This window comes from Lates calcarifer, unplaced genomic scaffold (assembly GCF_001640805.2).
Source record: "Lates calcarifer isolate ASB-BC8 unplaced genomic scaffold, TLL_Latcal_v3 _unitig_1988_quiver_606, whole genome shotgun sequence".
Taxonomy (NCBI): Eukaryota; Metazoa; Chordata; class Actinopteri; family Centropomidae; genus Lates; species Lates calcarifer.
The window spans coordinates 165,185-180,860 of NW_026115900.1; the positions used below are offsets into that span (position 1 = coordinate 165,185).

Genomic DNA, 15,676 nt, shown 5'->3' on the forward strand with positions numbered 1-15,676 from the left:
TAAGCTTCCAACTGGTCATTTCATTTAGCTCTGAGCTCTTCTACAAAAGCCTTTCTTCTTAGAAAGTTAGTGAGAGTTTGAAAGAGCGTGAGTAGAAACACAACGAGGCTGTAAAGGTGGACTGGTGAGTAGATGGGTTTTCATGTTAACGTCCCCGACAACCTCTGTAGTCTCATTTAGACACTCGTTAGCAACCGCCTTTTTTAAGACACGTAAAAGCTTCAAACATCAGGAGTGGGGGATTTACTGACCCATTTTATGTCGGAGAATAAAACCTGAAAATGTCTTGAGCTTGTGTTAAAACCACAGACCTTATTTCAGACATTTAACCAGAAACACACTGACTTTGGGACGAGGGAACAGGAAGTGCTAACATGCTAACATGCTAACTCACTTCCTGGTTTTAGGATCAGTCCTGCAGCTCTGTGTTGAGCCTCAGTAACAGTCTGACTGTATCTCCTCCTCAGTTTGTGTTAAACTCTCCAAACTGCTGATGTCTGACTGTTTCCCAGTTTACAGCTGAAATTACAAACTGCTGTTTAATCTTTTCCTCCATCTCAGAGTTTATTTGTCCCGGACACATCTGGCCGATAACGTGTGGATGTGAGGAGTTGCAGCAGACTGTCAGAGGAGTTTTAATCTAATAAGGAAGCTGCTCCATCTCTCTGCTGATTGTCTCTGCAGTTCAGTTATTATTTTTCTCCTCAGTTATAAAACTTTGCGGCGGATCCTCGGCCGCTCTCAGCTGATAAATAGCAGGTGATGGATGTCGGCTCCTCGGCCCTGAGCCTCCACTCCAACATGAAAAAGAGAAAGACTATTATTTCTTATCATCTTCTTAACATTATAAGCAGTGGAGTGTTATCAGGGGAGCAGAGAGGAGGTGCTCTGATAGACTGTCACCTCCTCTCCTCCGATAGCATCGCGCAGAGATGAGAGGGGGGAGGACGAGTGAGGAGGGGAGAGGAGGGTGAATGACAGAGATATTACCGCCCGTGGAAGATTTGAGCGGTGATTTCCTCCATGACAAATGACCCAGTGAGGAGAGGAGCAGGGGGGAGGAGGGGGAGGAGGAGGGGGAGGAGGAGCGGACAGCCGACCGTCTGACAGCTCAAATTATAGGAGAAAATATCATGGAGGAATCTGCAGCCTGACGGACGCCTGGGCTTTCTACCTGAGAACCTGGACTTCAGCCTCCTGCTGCACAGACTCACTGAGTCAGAGTCCAGAGAATCCAGAGCCCAGAATCCTGAGAGTCCAGAGATTCTGAGGAGGCTGTATGGGGGGTGGGAAGGTTTCATTTTCATTTGTTTGTTTAATCTTTAACAAGCTTAATTTCTAACGATATCTGTTTGATAAATAAATTCAGGTTTCAGTATCAAGGTTGTTTCATACATCACTTTATTTTTTCTTCTGAATACTTTCAAATAGAACATGAATATTACGCTGTGAAAAACCTGTCATTTTTTCACATTCTTTATTCACATCACACTGTTTGTGAAAAGACCTGTTTGTGAGATGAAATGACAGTTGTTGTCCAGTTGTTTCTACTTCCCTGTTACAGGCTAACCTGTGCTTCAGCTAATGTCCAGTATATTCTTGTTAATTCCCATGAAAAGTTTCCAGAGTTGAAAATTCTTGGAATTTTGCAACCTTATTTGTATTTAAAGTATTTGAGTAAAAGTACTCAGTTACTTTCCACCACTGGATATGCATGGAGGATGTGTCAGGTCATAATATCATTCTAATATTCTGCCTAAAAAAATTAATCAGTGATTCTTTATGATTAATCCACTGAAAATGATCAGTTCTATTTTTTATGATGATGATGATGATGATGATGGTGATGAAGATGATGGCGGAGGAGGAGGCAGCAGGGCAGAACAAACAGGAAGTGACAGAACACGGACATGTGGCTTTAAAAACAAATCAGTTAGCATGTTCTGCTAAAAGGCTATTGTTGTTGTCTCACACACACACACACACACACACACACACACACAGACACATACACACACTGAGTGCTCCATTATCGGTTGTTGTTCAGCTTGATAAATAATCAATGAATTCTCTTCAGTGTCTTTCACCTAAATCGGACGATCGAGGTTCACCATGAATAAAACAGCAGCCTCTCTCTCTCTGACTGACAGCTCTGAGCGTCATGTGACAGGAAACACTGATTTAAAGCCATGAGGTGACACTGTGATGAACACATGAACATGGAGGTAGGTGAACTGTGACGTTTCCTGTATATTACCCATGATCCTCCTGTGGCTGTAACAGTCAGTCCATCAGAGATGAAAGTTCGTTTTTAACTGATCTACAGTTCAGTGTCTGAACTCTCTGGGTCTGATCCCAGCAGTTTAAATCTCTGTCACTCAGTCAGAGGGAGATCGAACCTGAAAACCACAGTTACACAACAACAGGCTCCGTCCTCCTGTCCCACTGAACCATCACAGAGACACTGAAGCTCAGAGTTTAAGGTGGAATTGTTGATTTAAGGAGGAAAAAGTGAAGGTAGAGTTATAAACTTTCATCTGTATCTGTGAACACTCACCTGACTCATCATCAGGTTCACCTGTTCAGCTGCTCAGCTGCTCGTTAACACAGGTATCTAATCAGCCAATCACAGGGCAGCAGCTCAGTGTGTTTAGTCCTGTAGACCTGCTGAAGTTCAGACTGAGCATCAGACTGAGGAGGAAAGGTGATTTCAGAGACTTTGGGAGATTTCCTCGTCTCACTTTGGGCTCCTCAGCACCAACTGAGCCTCATTTAAAGTCCACAGCCGACCTGAGGACTGATGCTGACCATGTCCATCCCTTTATGACTACGGTGAACCATCTTCAATATGAACCAAACTCTCTGAGGAAGGTTTCCATTGTTGAATCAATGACATGAAGAGTTAAAGGTTCCAACCTGGAACTAATAAGGTGTACCTAATAAAGTGAGCAGGGAGTGTAACTGTTGTTTTAGATAAAAACACACCTGTCACATGTTAAAAGACTGTGTTCAGTCTGCAGAAACTGTTTACAGTTTACAGTTTAAAAACCTTCCTATGAACAAAGCTTCAGTGTTCATTTTCTTCTCATTCATTTTTCTTTTTTCTCTTCATGTCTGAGACTCTAACAGGAAACCAGTCTGACAACATTTGAACCTGAGAACAGGTTAAACTGTGGCTGTTCTCAGACAGGTAAACCTGATCACCTGTTTCCTGTTGAGTCACTTCAGTGTTGGGAACTTGTGTGTTTACAGCAGAAAACACCCGCGTCTCCTCTGTGAGTACATGAACCTGATTTTAATGGTTTTAATGAAGATTTCTCTGAGTGGAGCAGAGACTGAACTCTGACTCTGACATGTTATTAATGTGAGGAACAGCAGCTGATGATTTTACAGGAATATAAATAATCTGGAACAACAAGGAGTCAGAGTAAGAATCATAAAATACTTTTTAATAAATTCAGTTTGTTTCAGAGGAAAATTCATGATGTTTGTAAAAAGCAGTTCAGATTCAGTGACGTGATGATAAAGTCTGTAAAGTCTCACTGGGACAGTGAATACAATTATTACAATTTGTACAAATACCTGCTGCACTGCACTGTCTTTCTGTGAAATACCTACCTGTATTTTATGTATATTTTTATTGCTGCTGGTCTCTGTGAGCTGCCAAGTACCAAGGTCTTATCTTATTTTGAAATCACTTACCGTACATGTTGTTTTATTTCCCATCTGTTTCCTGTGTCACCTTTGTTTCTATGTTTAGTTCAGTCTCTACAGTTACTGGATGAACCAGTTTGTCTAATAATAGTCAGAAACAGACTCAGTGAGTGTGAGAGAAAAATCGGAGACAGAAACATTTATTTGATTATCTGAATACTTTAATATTCTGTCTGTTGACTAATTAATCAGCTAATCAATGTTCCTCTGTCTGTTCTCTCAGTCCACAGTCACACACCTGGACAACATAACAACAGATAAATCTGACAGCTGATAACATCTGTATTTAATCATCAGATCAATCAGATCAGTTCCAGTTCAGATCATTATCAATGATCAGAATCACAGTCAAAGACATGACTTTGTTTCAGCCTCTGTTCACCTGGAAACAGGTAAGAAACACAACACCTGCTCCACCCCTCCCCCCTCTGTCTCTGTGGTATGTCAGATATTTGTTTTGTGATGGTTTAGTTCAGAGTGTTTGTGTTAAACATGTCTCTCAGTTCAGTCACTGTCATGTCTGTAGGGAACAACAGGGAACATTAATCATCAGCAGCTTTTACCTGTTGATGTTTAAACTGATCCTAGTGTGTTCACATCAAACATTGTCATTATCATTATTATTATTATTGTTGTTAGGCCTTTACTCCAAGCTCTGTAAGGCAACACATGTACATACTCAGTAACACAGCATCAAACCTGGAGAACTGCCTGAAAGAACAAATGTTTCCTTTCATACCTTCATCACCAGTCAGCTTCATGTTGTTGTTGTTGTGAGTGCAGTTCTCTCAGCAGGTGGAGGCTCTGATATGAATCAGTGTGAGGACAGAGAGGAGGGAGCCCAACCCTCTAAAACAACTGGACTTGGACCTGGACCTGGACCTGGACCTGAACCCAGCTGTGTGTCCATAAAGAGTGACTGGTCAAAGGATATGGATATTCATTTTAAACAAAGATCTTCACCTAACGATGTGTAAGTTGTTAGTTTGAACTGATAAAGCTTTGAAATGTTCAGTATTTCAACAGGAAGGATTTTGATGAATAAGTCAACTTGAATAATTTCATCAGAATGTATCAGAGACAAGACTCACCTAGACCTGGACCCAGCTGTGTGTCTATGAACAGTGACATGTCCATGGAGCCACCAGTAGCTTTTAAAGGACCTGCATCTAAAACAGAGTAAGTAACAGAATGTTAGTGATCAGAACCACAGTCTGCTGGTCGCTCTTCAGTTGAACCATCAGTTCACTGAAATACTGATACTGTCATGACCCAAACATAATAATAATAATACATTTTATTTATAAGCGCCTTTCTGAACGCTCAAGGACACTGTACAATATACAATAATCAAAAGAACTGTACAACAGACAAGTCAGTAAAACTCTACAATATACAATAATCAATTAAGCTGTACAGTATACAATAATCAATAAAACAACAATGGATAGAATCAACATGAAAGAAATGTAGGGCGGTGAAGTTGCAGTAGGATGGTTAAAGTAAGTAGGCTATCTTAAATAGATGGGTTTTGAGTCTGGATTTGAAAACAGGTAATGAGTCAATGTTTCGGAGGGCTGGAGGCAGAGAGTTCCAGAGCTGGGAAGCTGGTGCTGAGACGAGCAGAGGGTACACAGAGATGAATGGAGGCAGAAGATCTGAGGGAACGGGACAGGGTGGTGATGTGTAGGAGGTCAGACAAATATGAGGGGTCAAGGTTGTGGATGGCTTTGAAAATAAGCAGGAGGAGTTTGAATTCAATACGCTGTTTAACTGGGAGCCAGTGGAGTTGCTGAAGGATGGGGGTGATGTGATGGTGTGAGGGGTTGTGGTGATAATGCGAGCAGTAGAGTTCTGGACCAGTTGAAGCTTATGGAGGGACTTGTGAGGGAGGCCAAAGAGGAGAGAGTTACAGTAATCAGTGCAGAAGGTGACAAGGTGATGTGGACAAGGAAGGAGGCAGCATAGGGGGTGAAGGAGGGGCAGAGTCGATTTATGTTGCGTAGATGGAAATATGCAGACCAGGTGATGTTATTAATATGAGATTGGAATGATAGTGTGCTGTCGAGGATGACACCCAGACTCTTAACTTGAGGGGAAGGGGAAACTGGGGAGCTGTCAATAGTGAGGGAGAAGCTGTCAACTTTGGATAGAGTGGATTTGGTGCCAACTAGAAGGATCTCTGTCCTGGGGCTCCTTCTCACCTCGTTCTCACCTCCTCCTCACCTGTAGTGACTGAGGAGAGGTCAGATTTGAAGGATTTTAGTTGTATGAACTGAGTGCGGCCTGACAGATAAGAGCAAAACCAGTTAAGGGGGGTGTGAGTGATGCCAATGGAGGAGAGTCTACTGGGAAGGATGAGGTGTGAGATGGTGTCAAAGGCACCCAGGTCAAGGAGGATGAGGATGGAGAGTAAACCAGTGTCAGCTGCAATGAAGAGGTCATTGGTGATTTTAATGAGGGCGGTTTCTGTACTATGTTGAGAGCGGAAGCCGGACTGGAAAGGTTCATAGAGGCTATTTGGAGTTAAATGCAGGTGAAGTTGGGAGGCGACTATTTTTTCAAGAATTTTGGAGATGAATGGTAAGTTTGAAATGGGGCGAAGGTTATTGTAGTTGTTGGGATCTGAGCCAGATTTTTTGAGTATTGGGGTGACAACTGCAGTTTTGAGTAGTGAAGGAACAATTCCAGTGGTGCGTGAAGAGTGAATGATAGTAGATATGAGGGGAAGAAGGGAGAAAAGGCAGGATTTGTCCAAGGTTGTGGGGAGGGGATCAAGCTGGCATGTGGAGGGCTTGCATTTGCAGATGAGATCCAATGAGATTACAGAGGATTAGGGAGTTGAAAACAAGAGAAGGGCTGGGAGTTTGGGAGACCCCCACCTCCTGCAGCACCACCTCTAGGAAGATGTACCATATATAACACCTTTATAACAAACAGGTTAATTAAGTCTTTCTCTTGAGTGAAGTGATTAAATGTCCTTAAAGTTAATATTTTCTCCACAGAGTTCTGCAGCACAGAGTTCAAAGCAGTCAGTTCCAGCAGCAACAACCAGACCTGGACTCCATATTCATGGTCTGTACATGTCAAGTTTATTTTATTTATACTGTATTCCACCGAATCACAGCAGAAGTTATCTCAAGGCACTTTTTATGTAGAGCAGAATGGTTGAGGTCTGATCTAACTTTAACTATAAGCTTTATCAAAAAGGAAAGTTTTAAGCCGACTCTTAAAGGTACAGAGGGTGTTTCTGCCTCCTGGACCCAAACTGGGAGAAGGTTCCACAGTAGAGGAGCCTGATAACTGAAGGCTCTGCCTCCCATTCTTCTCTTGGAAACTCTGGGAACCACCAGTAAACCAGCATTCTGGGAGAACAGGGTTCTAGTGGAATAATAGAGAGCTATGAGATCTTTAAGACAGGATGGTTCCTGACTGTTAAGGGCTTTGTAGGTGAGGAGGAGGATTTTAACCATTGTAGAAAGATGAACACTGGAGAAATATGGTCATCTTTAATGATCTAAAGGCTTTAAAGACCTAAAGCTTAGCTAACTGATTGGTTTCATTGACAAGTATAGTTATGTATCATCTGCATAACAATGGAAGTTTATGGACTGATTCCTGATAATGTTGCCTAAAGAAGCATATACAGTGTAAATAGAATTGGTCCAAGTACAGACCAATGCTGCTCTGTTTAAATCTGTTCAGCTGCTGGAGGAGAACATTGTAAATTTTGTGAAGAATGAGCTGAAGAAGATGCAGAAGGTTCTGAGTCCAGATTACCCAGAATGCTTAGAGAGTCAGAGGGAGGATGAGGAGGTGTTGGACAGTGAGGATGAAGATCAGAGGAGGAGCAGCAGAGAGGCGTTTCTGAAGATCACAGTGAACTTCCTGAGGAGAATGAAGCAGGAGGAGCTGGCTGACTGTCTGCAGAGCAGTAAGAGGATTTCTCTAAAGATTTAACATGATACAGGGAGAAAATGGGAGAGGTTTACATTTCCATACTCTGCTGAAAATATGCTGCACACATCTGTATCAGATCAGAGGCTGTTTGTCCTCCACTGATGGAGGAAGAAAAACTCTGATTTTCTGAAGAATCCACTCACTGATTTCATTTCTTGTTTGTTCATTCAGGACATCCTGTTGCTCTTTGTCAATTTAAACTGAAGTCTAACCTGAGGAAGAAGTTCCAGTGTTTGTTTGAGGGGATCTCTAAAGCAGGAAACCCAACCCTTCTGAATCAGATCTACACAGAGCTCTACATCACAGAGGGAGGGACTGGAGAGGTCAATGATGAACATGAGGTCAGACAGATTGAAACAGCATCCAGGAAACCAGCCAGACCAGAAACAACCATCAGACAAGAAGACATCTTTAAAGCCTCACCTGGAAGAGATGAACCAATCAGAACAGTGATGACAAAGGGAGTGGCTGGCATTGGGAAAACAGTCTTAACACAGAAGTTCACTCTGGACTGGGCTGAAGACAAAGCCAACCAGGACATACACTTCACATTTCCATTCACTTTCAGAGAGCTGAATGTGCTGAGAGAGAAAAAGTTGAGCTTGGTGGAACTTGTTCATCACTTCTTTACTGAAACCAAAGAAGCAGGAATCTGCAGGTTTGAAGAGTTCCAGGTTGTGTTCATCTTTGACGGTCTGGATGAGTGTCGACTTCCTCTGGACTTCCACAACACTGAGATCCTGACTGATGTTACAGAGTCCACCTCAGTGGACGTGCTGCTGACAAACCTCATCAGGGGGAAACTGCTTCCCTCTGCTCACCTCTGGATAACCACACGACCTGCAGCAGCCAATCAGATCCCTCCTGAGTGTGTTGACATGGTGACAGAGGTCAGAGGGTTCACTGACCCACAGAAGGAGGAGTACTTCAGGAAGAGGTTCAGAGATGAGGATCAGGCCAGCAGGATCATCTCCCACATCAAGACCTCACGAAGCCTCCACATCATGTGCCACATCCCAGTCTTCTGCTGGATCACTGCTACAGTTCTGGAGGATGTGTTGAAAACCAGAGAGGGAGGAGAGCTGCCCAAGACCCTGACTGAGATGTACATCCACCTCCTGGTGGTTCAGTCCAAACTGAAGAGCGTCAAGTATGATGGAGGAGCTGGGACAAATCCACACTGGAGTCTAGAGACCAGGAAGATGATTGAGTCTCTGGGAAAACTGGCTTTTGATCAGCTGCAGAAAGGAAACCTGATCTTCTATGAATCAGACCTGACAGAGTGTGGCATCAATATCAGAGCAGCCTCAGTGTACTCAGGAGTGTTCACACAGATCTTTAAAGAGGAGAGAGGACTGTACCAGGACAAGGTGTTCTGCTTCGTCCATCTGAGTGTTCAAGAGTTTCTGGCTGCTCTTCATGTCCATCTGACCTTCATCAACTCTGGAGTCAATCTGCTGTCAGAAGAACAAACTACATCCAAGAAGTCTGAAACAAGAAAAGATGAATCAATCAGAAAACTATCATCATCCTGGTTGTCTAAAGTGTTGGGAGGCAAATCAACACGTTTCTACCAGAGTGCTGTGGACAAGGCCTTACAGAGTCCAAATGGACACCTGGACTTGTTCCTCCGCTTCCTCCTGGGTCTTTCACTGCAGACCAATCAGACTCTCCTTCGAGGTCTGCTGACACAGACAGGAAGTAGCTCAGAGATCAACCAGGAAACAGTCCAGTACATCAAGAAGAAGATCAGTAAGAATCTGTCTCCAGAGAAAAGCATCAATCTGTTCCACTGTCTGAATGAACTGAATGATTGTTCTCTAGTGGAGGAGATCCAACAGTCCCTGAGTTCAGGACGTCTCTCTACAGATAAACTGTCTCCTGCTCAATGGTTAGCTCTGGTCTTCATCTTACTGTCATCAGAAAAAGATCTGAACGTGTTTGACCTGAAGAAATACTCTGCTTCAGAGGAGGCTCTTCTGAGGCTGCTGCCAGTGGTCAAAGCCTCCAACAAAGCTCTGTAGGTTAATGAATTACTACATACTCTGAACTCCTAAACACTAGTTTGTTTATAGAAACACATTCATGCTTTGATTTCAAGCCAGTGTGTGTACACTGTATGTAAATCAGTCTCTTTGTTCATTCTTTTCTCTTCAGACTGAGTGGCTGTAACCTCTCAGAGAGAAGCTGTGAAGCTCTGTCCTCAGTTCTCAGCTCCCAGTCCTCTAGTCTGAGAGACCTGGACCTGAGGAACAATAACCTGCAGGATTCAGGAGTGAAGATGTTGTCTGTTGGACTGAAGAGTCCACACTGTTCACTGGAAGCTCTCAGGTCAGGATCATCTAAATAATAGGGTTAAAACTTACATTCTACAAGTATGACCAGTTATTGTCCTAAAATATTAAAATAGACAAATGTTAAGTTACAGTTCCAGAATGTACAGTTACATTTCTAAATTTCTAAGTTGCAATTCCAGAATATTAAGTCATACTCTTAGATTGCTAGAGTACCTGGACCTGTTACAGTTCCAGAATGTTAAATGACATAGAAGGATCTTATTCCTTGGTATCTTTCATTTCTGCATTTCACAGCCTCTAATGTGCATGTTTGTCAACAGGGTTGGTATACTGGCATATTTAACAACAATTTAAATTAAAAACAGTGTCTTAGATATAGATACAATCAGAGTTATTTGGCTTCATTGACAATTTAATATAGATTACCTAAAAAACTTAGCAATATAAGGTATCATACTGGTGATCAGTATTCTATAGTGTAAATAGAACTGACCACATTTTAAGATAAGATAATCCTTTAATAGTCCCACAATGGGGAAATTTACAAATTTTATGCATCACAGCAGCTTATGTCAACTAAAGTTTAAGTGCTGTTAAAGTTCTGGATTTTTAAGTTGTAATTCGAGAACCATCTTTAAAGGTCGACTCTACAGTGAAAGTGAACATGGATCTGATCTCATTCTTTCATTTCTGCATTTAACAGTATCTAATGTGCAAATGTGTATATATGTGATAACAAGGTTTGTGTACTGGCATATTTCATCTCTGTGTATCTGTGTGTTCAGTCTGTCAGGTTGTCTGATCACAGAGGAAGGCTGTGCCTCTTTAGTCTCAGCTCTGAGCTCCAACCCCTCCCATCTGAGACAACTGGACCTGAGCTACAATCATCCAGGAGATACAGGAGTGAAGCTGCTGTCTGCTGGACTGAAGGATCCAGACTGGAAACTGAACTCCCTCAGGTATGGACAGATGGACTGACTAACTGATGAACTCTGCTTCATGTTTAATAATGGATCTGACTGAAGGTGTATGAAGCTGAGTCTGACTTTGCCATGAACTCTAGTTTATTTAGAGAAACAAATTTATGCTTTGATTTCATGCCCGTCTGTTTATACTATGTGTAGTATAAACAGTCGCTCTGTTCATTCGTGTCTCTTCAGACTGGGTGGCTGTAACCTCTCAGAGAGAAGCTGTGAAGCTCTGTCCTCAGTTCTCAGCTCCCTGTCCTCTAGTCTGAGAGATCTGGACCTGAGTAACAACAACCTGAAGGATTCAGGAGTGAAGGTTCTTTCTGTTGGACTGGAGAGTCCACACTGTGAACTGGAGATTCTCAGGTCAGGATTTAAGTCAAGTTGTTAGAACTGTAAGATTCTTTAACTACAACTGTGACCTGTTAGAGTTAAAAAGTGAATATTAAATGGCTTGGTATTTTCAAAGTTAGAGTTCTAGATTTCTAAGTTGTAATTCCAGAATGTTGAGTCGTACTTGTAGATTGTTAATGTACTATAACATTCTAGAACTGTAAGTGTGACTCATGACAGTTTGAGAATGTAAGCTAACAATTGAAGGATGCTGAAATATTAAGTGACATGTAACTTTATAGTTACAGTTAGAATGTAAAAGGTACAATAATAGAATATGAGGGTGCAGTTAAGTGAAGCGTGGCTTACAAAGTTACAATTCTAGAATAAGTTATAAGTTATAAGCTATAAGTTTAGTTACAGTTCCAGAATGTTTGGACTGTGACATTCTAGAACTCTAACTGTGACCTGTATCAGTTCTAGAATGTAAGGTAACAACTGTAGAATGTTACATCACAGTTCTGGAATGTTAGGTAACATAGCACGTTCAAAGATTCAGCTCTACAATGTGCAGTTCTAGATTTTAAGTTGTTATTCAAGAACCATCTTTAGAGGTGGATCCTCCAGTGAAAGTGAACATCTCTCTGATATGTATGTATATTGGCATATTTAATCTCTCTGTGTGTCTGTGTGTTCAGTCTGTCAGGCTGTCTGATCACAAAGGAAGGCTGTGCCCCTCTGGTCTCAGCTCTGAGCTCCAACCCCTCCCATCTGAGAGAGCTGGACCTGAGCTACAATCATCCAGGAGACTCAGAGGTGAAGCTGCTGTCTGCTGGACTGGAGGATCCGGATTGGAAACTGGGTACTCTCAGGTATAGACAGATGCACTGACAACAGTAGCTCTCACTCTGTTTCTCTCTCTCTCTCTCTGACTAACTGATGAACTCTGCTTCATGTTTAATGGTGGATCTGAGTGAAGGTGAATGAAGCTGATTCTGACTTTGTCTCTTCCTCCAGGGTGGACCACTGTGGACCACAGACACTGAGACCTGGTCTGAGGAAGTGTGAGTGTGTTTTAAGTAAAGATAATTTAATAATCAATTTAATCCCTTTAAGTAATGATGCATTTGCACACATGGACATGAGGACTAACCCTGTGTTGCTTTTCTGTAAAGCTACTAACAAATGATAAACTGCAGCTGTGTTGTGTCTTGTTCTCTCCGTCAGACGCCTGTGAACTGGAACTGGACACAAACACAGTGAACAGATTCCTCAAACTGTCTGACAACAACAGGACAGTGACATGCATAGTGACGTGTCAGTCATATCCTGATCATCCAGAAAGATTTCTGTGGTGTCCTCAGCTGCTGTGTAGAACTGGTCTGACTGGTCGCTGTTACTGGGAGGTGGAGTGGAGAGGAGAGGTTGAGATTTCAGTGAGTTACAGAGGAATCAGAAGGAAAGGAACCGGTGTGGACTGTGAGTTTGGACGAAATGATCAGTCCTGGAGTCTGATCTGCTCTGATGATGGTTACTCTGTCAGGCACAATAACAGAGAGACACCCATCACCTCCTCCTCCCCCTCCTCCTCCTCCTCTGTCTCTAACAGAGTAGCAGTGTATGTGGACTGTCCTGCTGGCTCTCTGTCCTTCTACAGAGTCTCTGAGAAACTGATCCACCTTCACACCTTCAAAACCACATTCACTGAACCTCTTTACCCAGGGTTTGGGGTCATGCCTCGGTCTAGGTATGGGCTGCGGTTCAGGTATGATTCCTCAGTGACTCTGCATCATCTGTAGGTTGGAGGGTCAGAAACCCTGCTGACTGAACTTTGAACTTTCTCAGACACTGATGAAAAGATTTAATTTCATTTCAGAAAAGAGGATCTGACTGATTGTTGAACATGCAGATTCAGGAGGAGCATTGTGGATTCTGTCCTGGCCGTGGGACAGTAGACCAGCTCTTTATCCTAGCAGGAGTGCTGTGGGGGGAGTCTATGTGCGCGTCTACGTCACGTCACGTGACTCACATGACGGTGCAACATCAAAAAACAAGAGGGGGGAAAGGGAGTAAAGTGTGCCTGCTCTGCGCTGACACAGGAGCGGCAAGTCCAGCGACCTGGCTGTTTCCTCTTTGCTGAAACCGCAGCATTGCAAACAAGAGCGGAACTTAAAGTAAAGAATCGATCTCACCAGGCTAGTATCGATCCGATACCGATACCAACTTGGTATCGATACTATCGATATTTGGATTGATCCGCCCACCACTAGATCAAATAGAGACATTCTATAAAGTGGTTCATATTCATATTTCCATCATTAATGCTGCATGTTTTGGTCTGTAGTCTACAATTACAACAGCCTGTCACATTATATTGTCTTTCAGGACAAATTAAAATAACTGAAACTGAAAATGGAAAATGCGGAGCATTAAAAACATAATTTATTGGTCCACATATCTCTACCATCCACTACATACTTTTTTTTTTTTTTTTGGTGGGGTGTGGGGTGGGGGATTGATGGTCTTTAGACAACCTCTGTCGGTCGTTGTGCCAATATCGATTGGTTGTTCCACCTGTGGGGCGTAGCTTAGGTAGAAGTAACACCGGTAACACTGAGTTAACCACGAACATAAACTGCTCGGAAGAGTTTAGAGATGCAGCGTAAATTACCATGGCAACAGACCTCAGGTAAAACCTATCCACCTTTCATAGTACAGGTTAACCGGGAAGTTACACCTGACGTTACCAAGTTATTCCAGAAGTTACTCTGATAAGACAGTAACCTCGCTTTGTAGTACAGGCCTCAGTTCACTGGTTGTTTGTTGGATTCTGTGGGAGTGGACGATGTGTTTACTGCCCCCAGAGGTCAATATAGAGCTCTGTTATGAAAGCAGCCAAACGGTGTGTTTAAGTCCATCATCCAGGTCATTATGTCTCATTCAGTCTCAATAATCACACAAATCAATCTGTGTAAATGATGCATTAGCTCCGCCTGCTCATGAATAATTTAGTATATTAGTGAATCTGTGGCCAATAGGAACGCATCATTGTTTCATAATTTATTCTAATAAATCTGTGAGTGTGTGTGTGTGATGTGATTCTCTCCAACAGGACGATGCCGTTAAAACATGAACTCACCACCTCATTAATAATTAACAAGCTGAGCTCCTCATTAATAGTTAATAAACTAGTTAATATTAGATGATGACTGAGAGACCAGCCATCCAATCAGATCACATCAAAAGGACGAGGGAGACGAGGTGGAGCAGACACTGAGGTTGTACAGGTTTTTACCTGCATAGGTGTGGAGTCAATTACCTGCTGTGTAGAGACGAGGCTGAGTCACAATGAGGTGAACAACGGAGAACAACGGAGAACAGAAAACCCTGAGAACCTTGACTCTGTCTCCTGAGGAGGGAACCTGCACACAGTGAATCTCAGTGAATCTCAGCGACTGAGATGTGACTGAGAGAAACTTGAGGAAACTTGAGTTTTCTGAGCAGCCTGATCTAAACTTTGAGTCTCTGTAGATTCACAGGAACAAACTCAGTTTCCAAACTGAATCAACACAAACGCAGCTGATTGGATGGAAATGAATTTTCTCTCCGATATTAATGAGAAACAGTCGCAGGAAAAACAAGTCACAAATCAAATACCCATCAGCCCCTGCGCCTGCCTCGTCTCGCCGCACCCCGTGCACCTGAGAGTCAGTATATATACATACCATTTGTTTCCATTTACATGGAGAACATTGGGTTATTACAGCCATAATTACTGCGTGGCGTCGGCCCGTCGCCGGCTTCATATCTGCCAATAAACCACCGACCAAACGCCTGGCGCCACCATGAAGCAGGGAATCATGGGAATGAAATTAACTCTTGATTTGGAGAGTGTGCGGGGCGGCCGGAGCGACGCTTGGGTTAAATGAAAAGATGACTGCGGCCCGTTTGGCAGGGGCTGTTCATTTGTTAGCAGATGCCGCGGGTTCGATTCCCCCAGAGGCCACGACCGCCACCACAACCTGCCGCATCACATCAGCGCTGCAGCAACGGAGAATCAAATATGAAGGGAGATGATGTTCCCCCTGGAAACACGACGTAAATAAACTCTTATGGAAATGTCCGTCTGTAATGTCGTTTTGTCACAATCAATTTCCCATTACCCGTCACTGCGGCAACACACAGCCTAATATAACACACACACACACACACACACACACACACACACACACACTCCCCACTGTGGCTGAAATTCAGTTTGAACAGCAAAGACGGAAAAATGAAAAGAAACCAGGAGGGAGGAAAAAATGAGTAAATGAAATGAAGGTTAGAGTTTAAAATGAGGTTAGTATGAAGAGAGGAGGAGGAAGGAGGAGAAAGAAGAGGAGAGGAGAGGAGAGAGGA

General features: G+C 42.9%; 1 protein-coding gene across 3 annotated transcripts; it reads left to right on the forward strand.

The window, feature by feature from the left end:
* Nucleotides 1–3,161: 3,161 nt before the first annotated feature.
* Nucleotides 3,162–13,750, forward strand: LOC108891537 (NLR family CARD domain-containing protein 3). 3 transcript variants are annotated; one of them, XM_018688703.2, is made up of 14 exons: nt 3,162–3,275; nt 3,938–4,106; nt 4,498–4,687; nt 4,783–4,893; nt 6,720–6,789; nt 7,420–7,648; nt 7,846–9,694; nt 9,832–10,005; nt 10,757–10,930; nt 11,132–11,305; nt 11,971–12,144; nt 12,290–12,336; nt 12,500–13,037; nt 13,149–13,750. In XM_018688703.2, the coding sequence occupies exons 3-14, from the start codon at nt 4,524–4,526 to the stop codon at nt 13,171–13,173; spliced, it is 3,729 nt and encodes a 1,242-aa protein (XP_018544219.1). In that variant the 5' UTR covers nt 3,162–3,275; nt 3,938–4,106; nt 4,498–4,523; the 3' UTR covers nt 13,174–13,750. The 3 variants fall into 3 exon arrangements, with proteins under 3 accessions (XP_018544219.1, XP_050923722.1, XP_050923723.1); XM_051067765.1 differs by having other exon boundaries at nt 12,500–13,750; XM_051067766.1 differs by lacking the exon at nt 3,162–3,275 and adding an exon at nt 3,288–3,427 and having other exon boundaries at nt 12,500–13,750.
* The last annotated feature ends 1,926 nt before the right edge of the window (nt 13,751–15,676 follow it).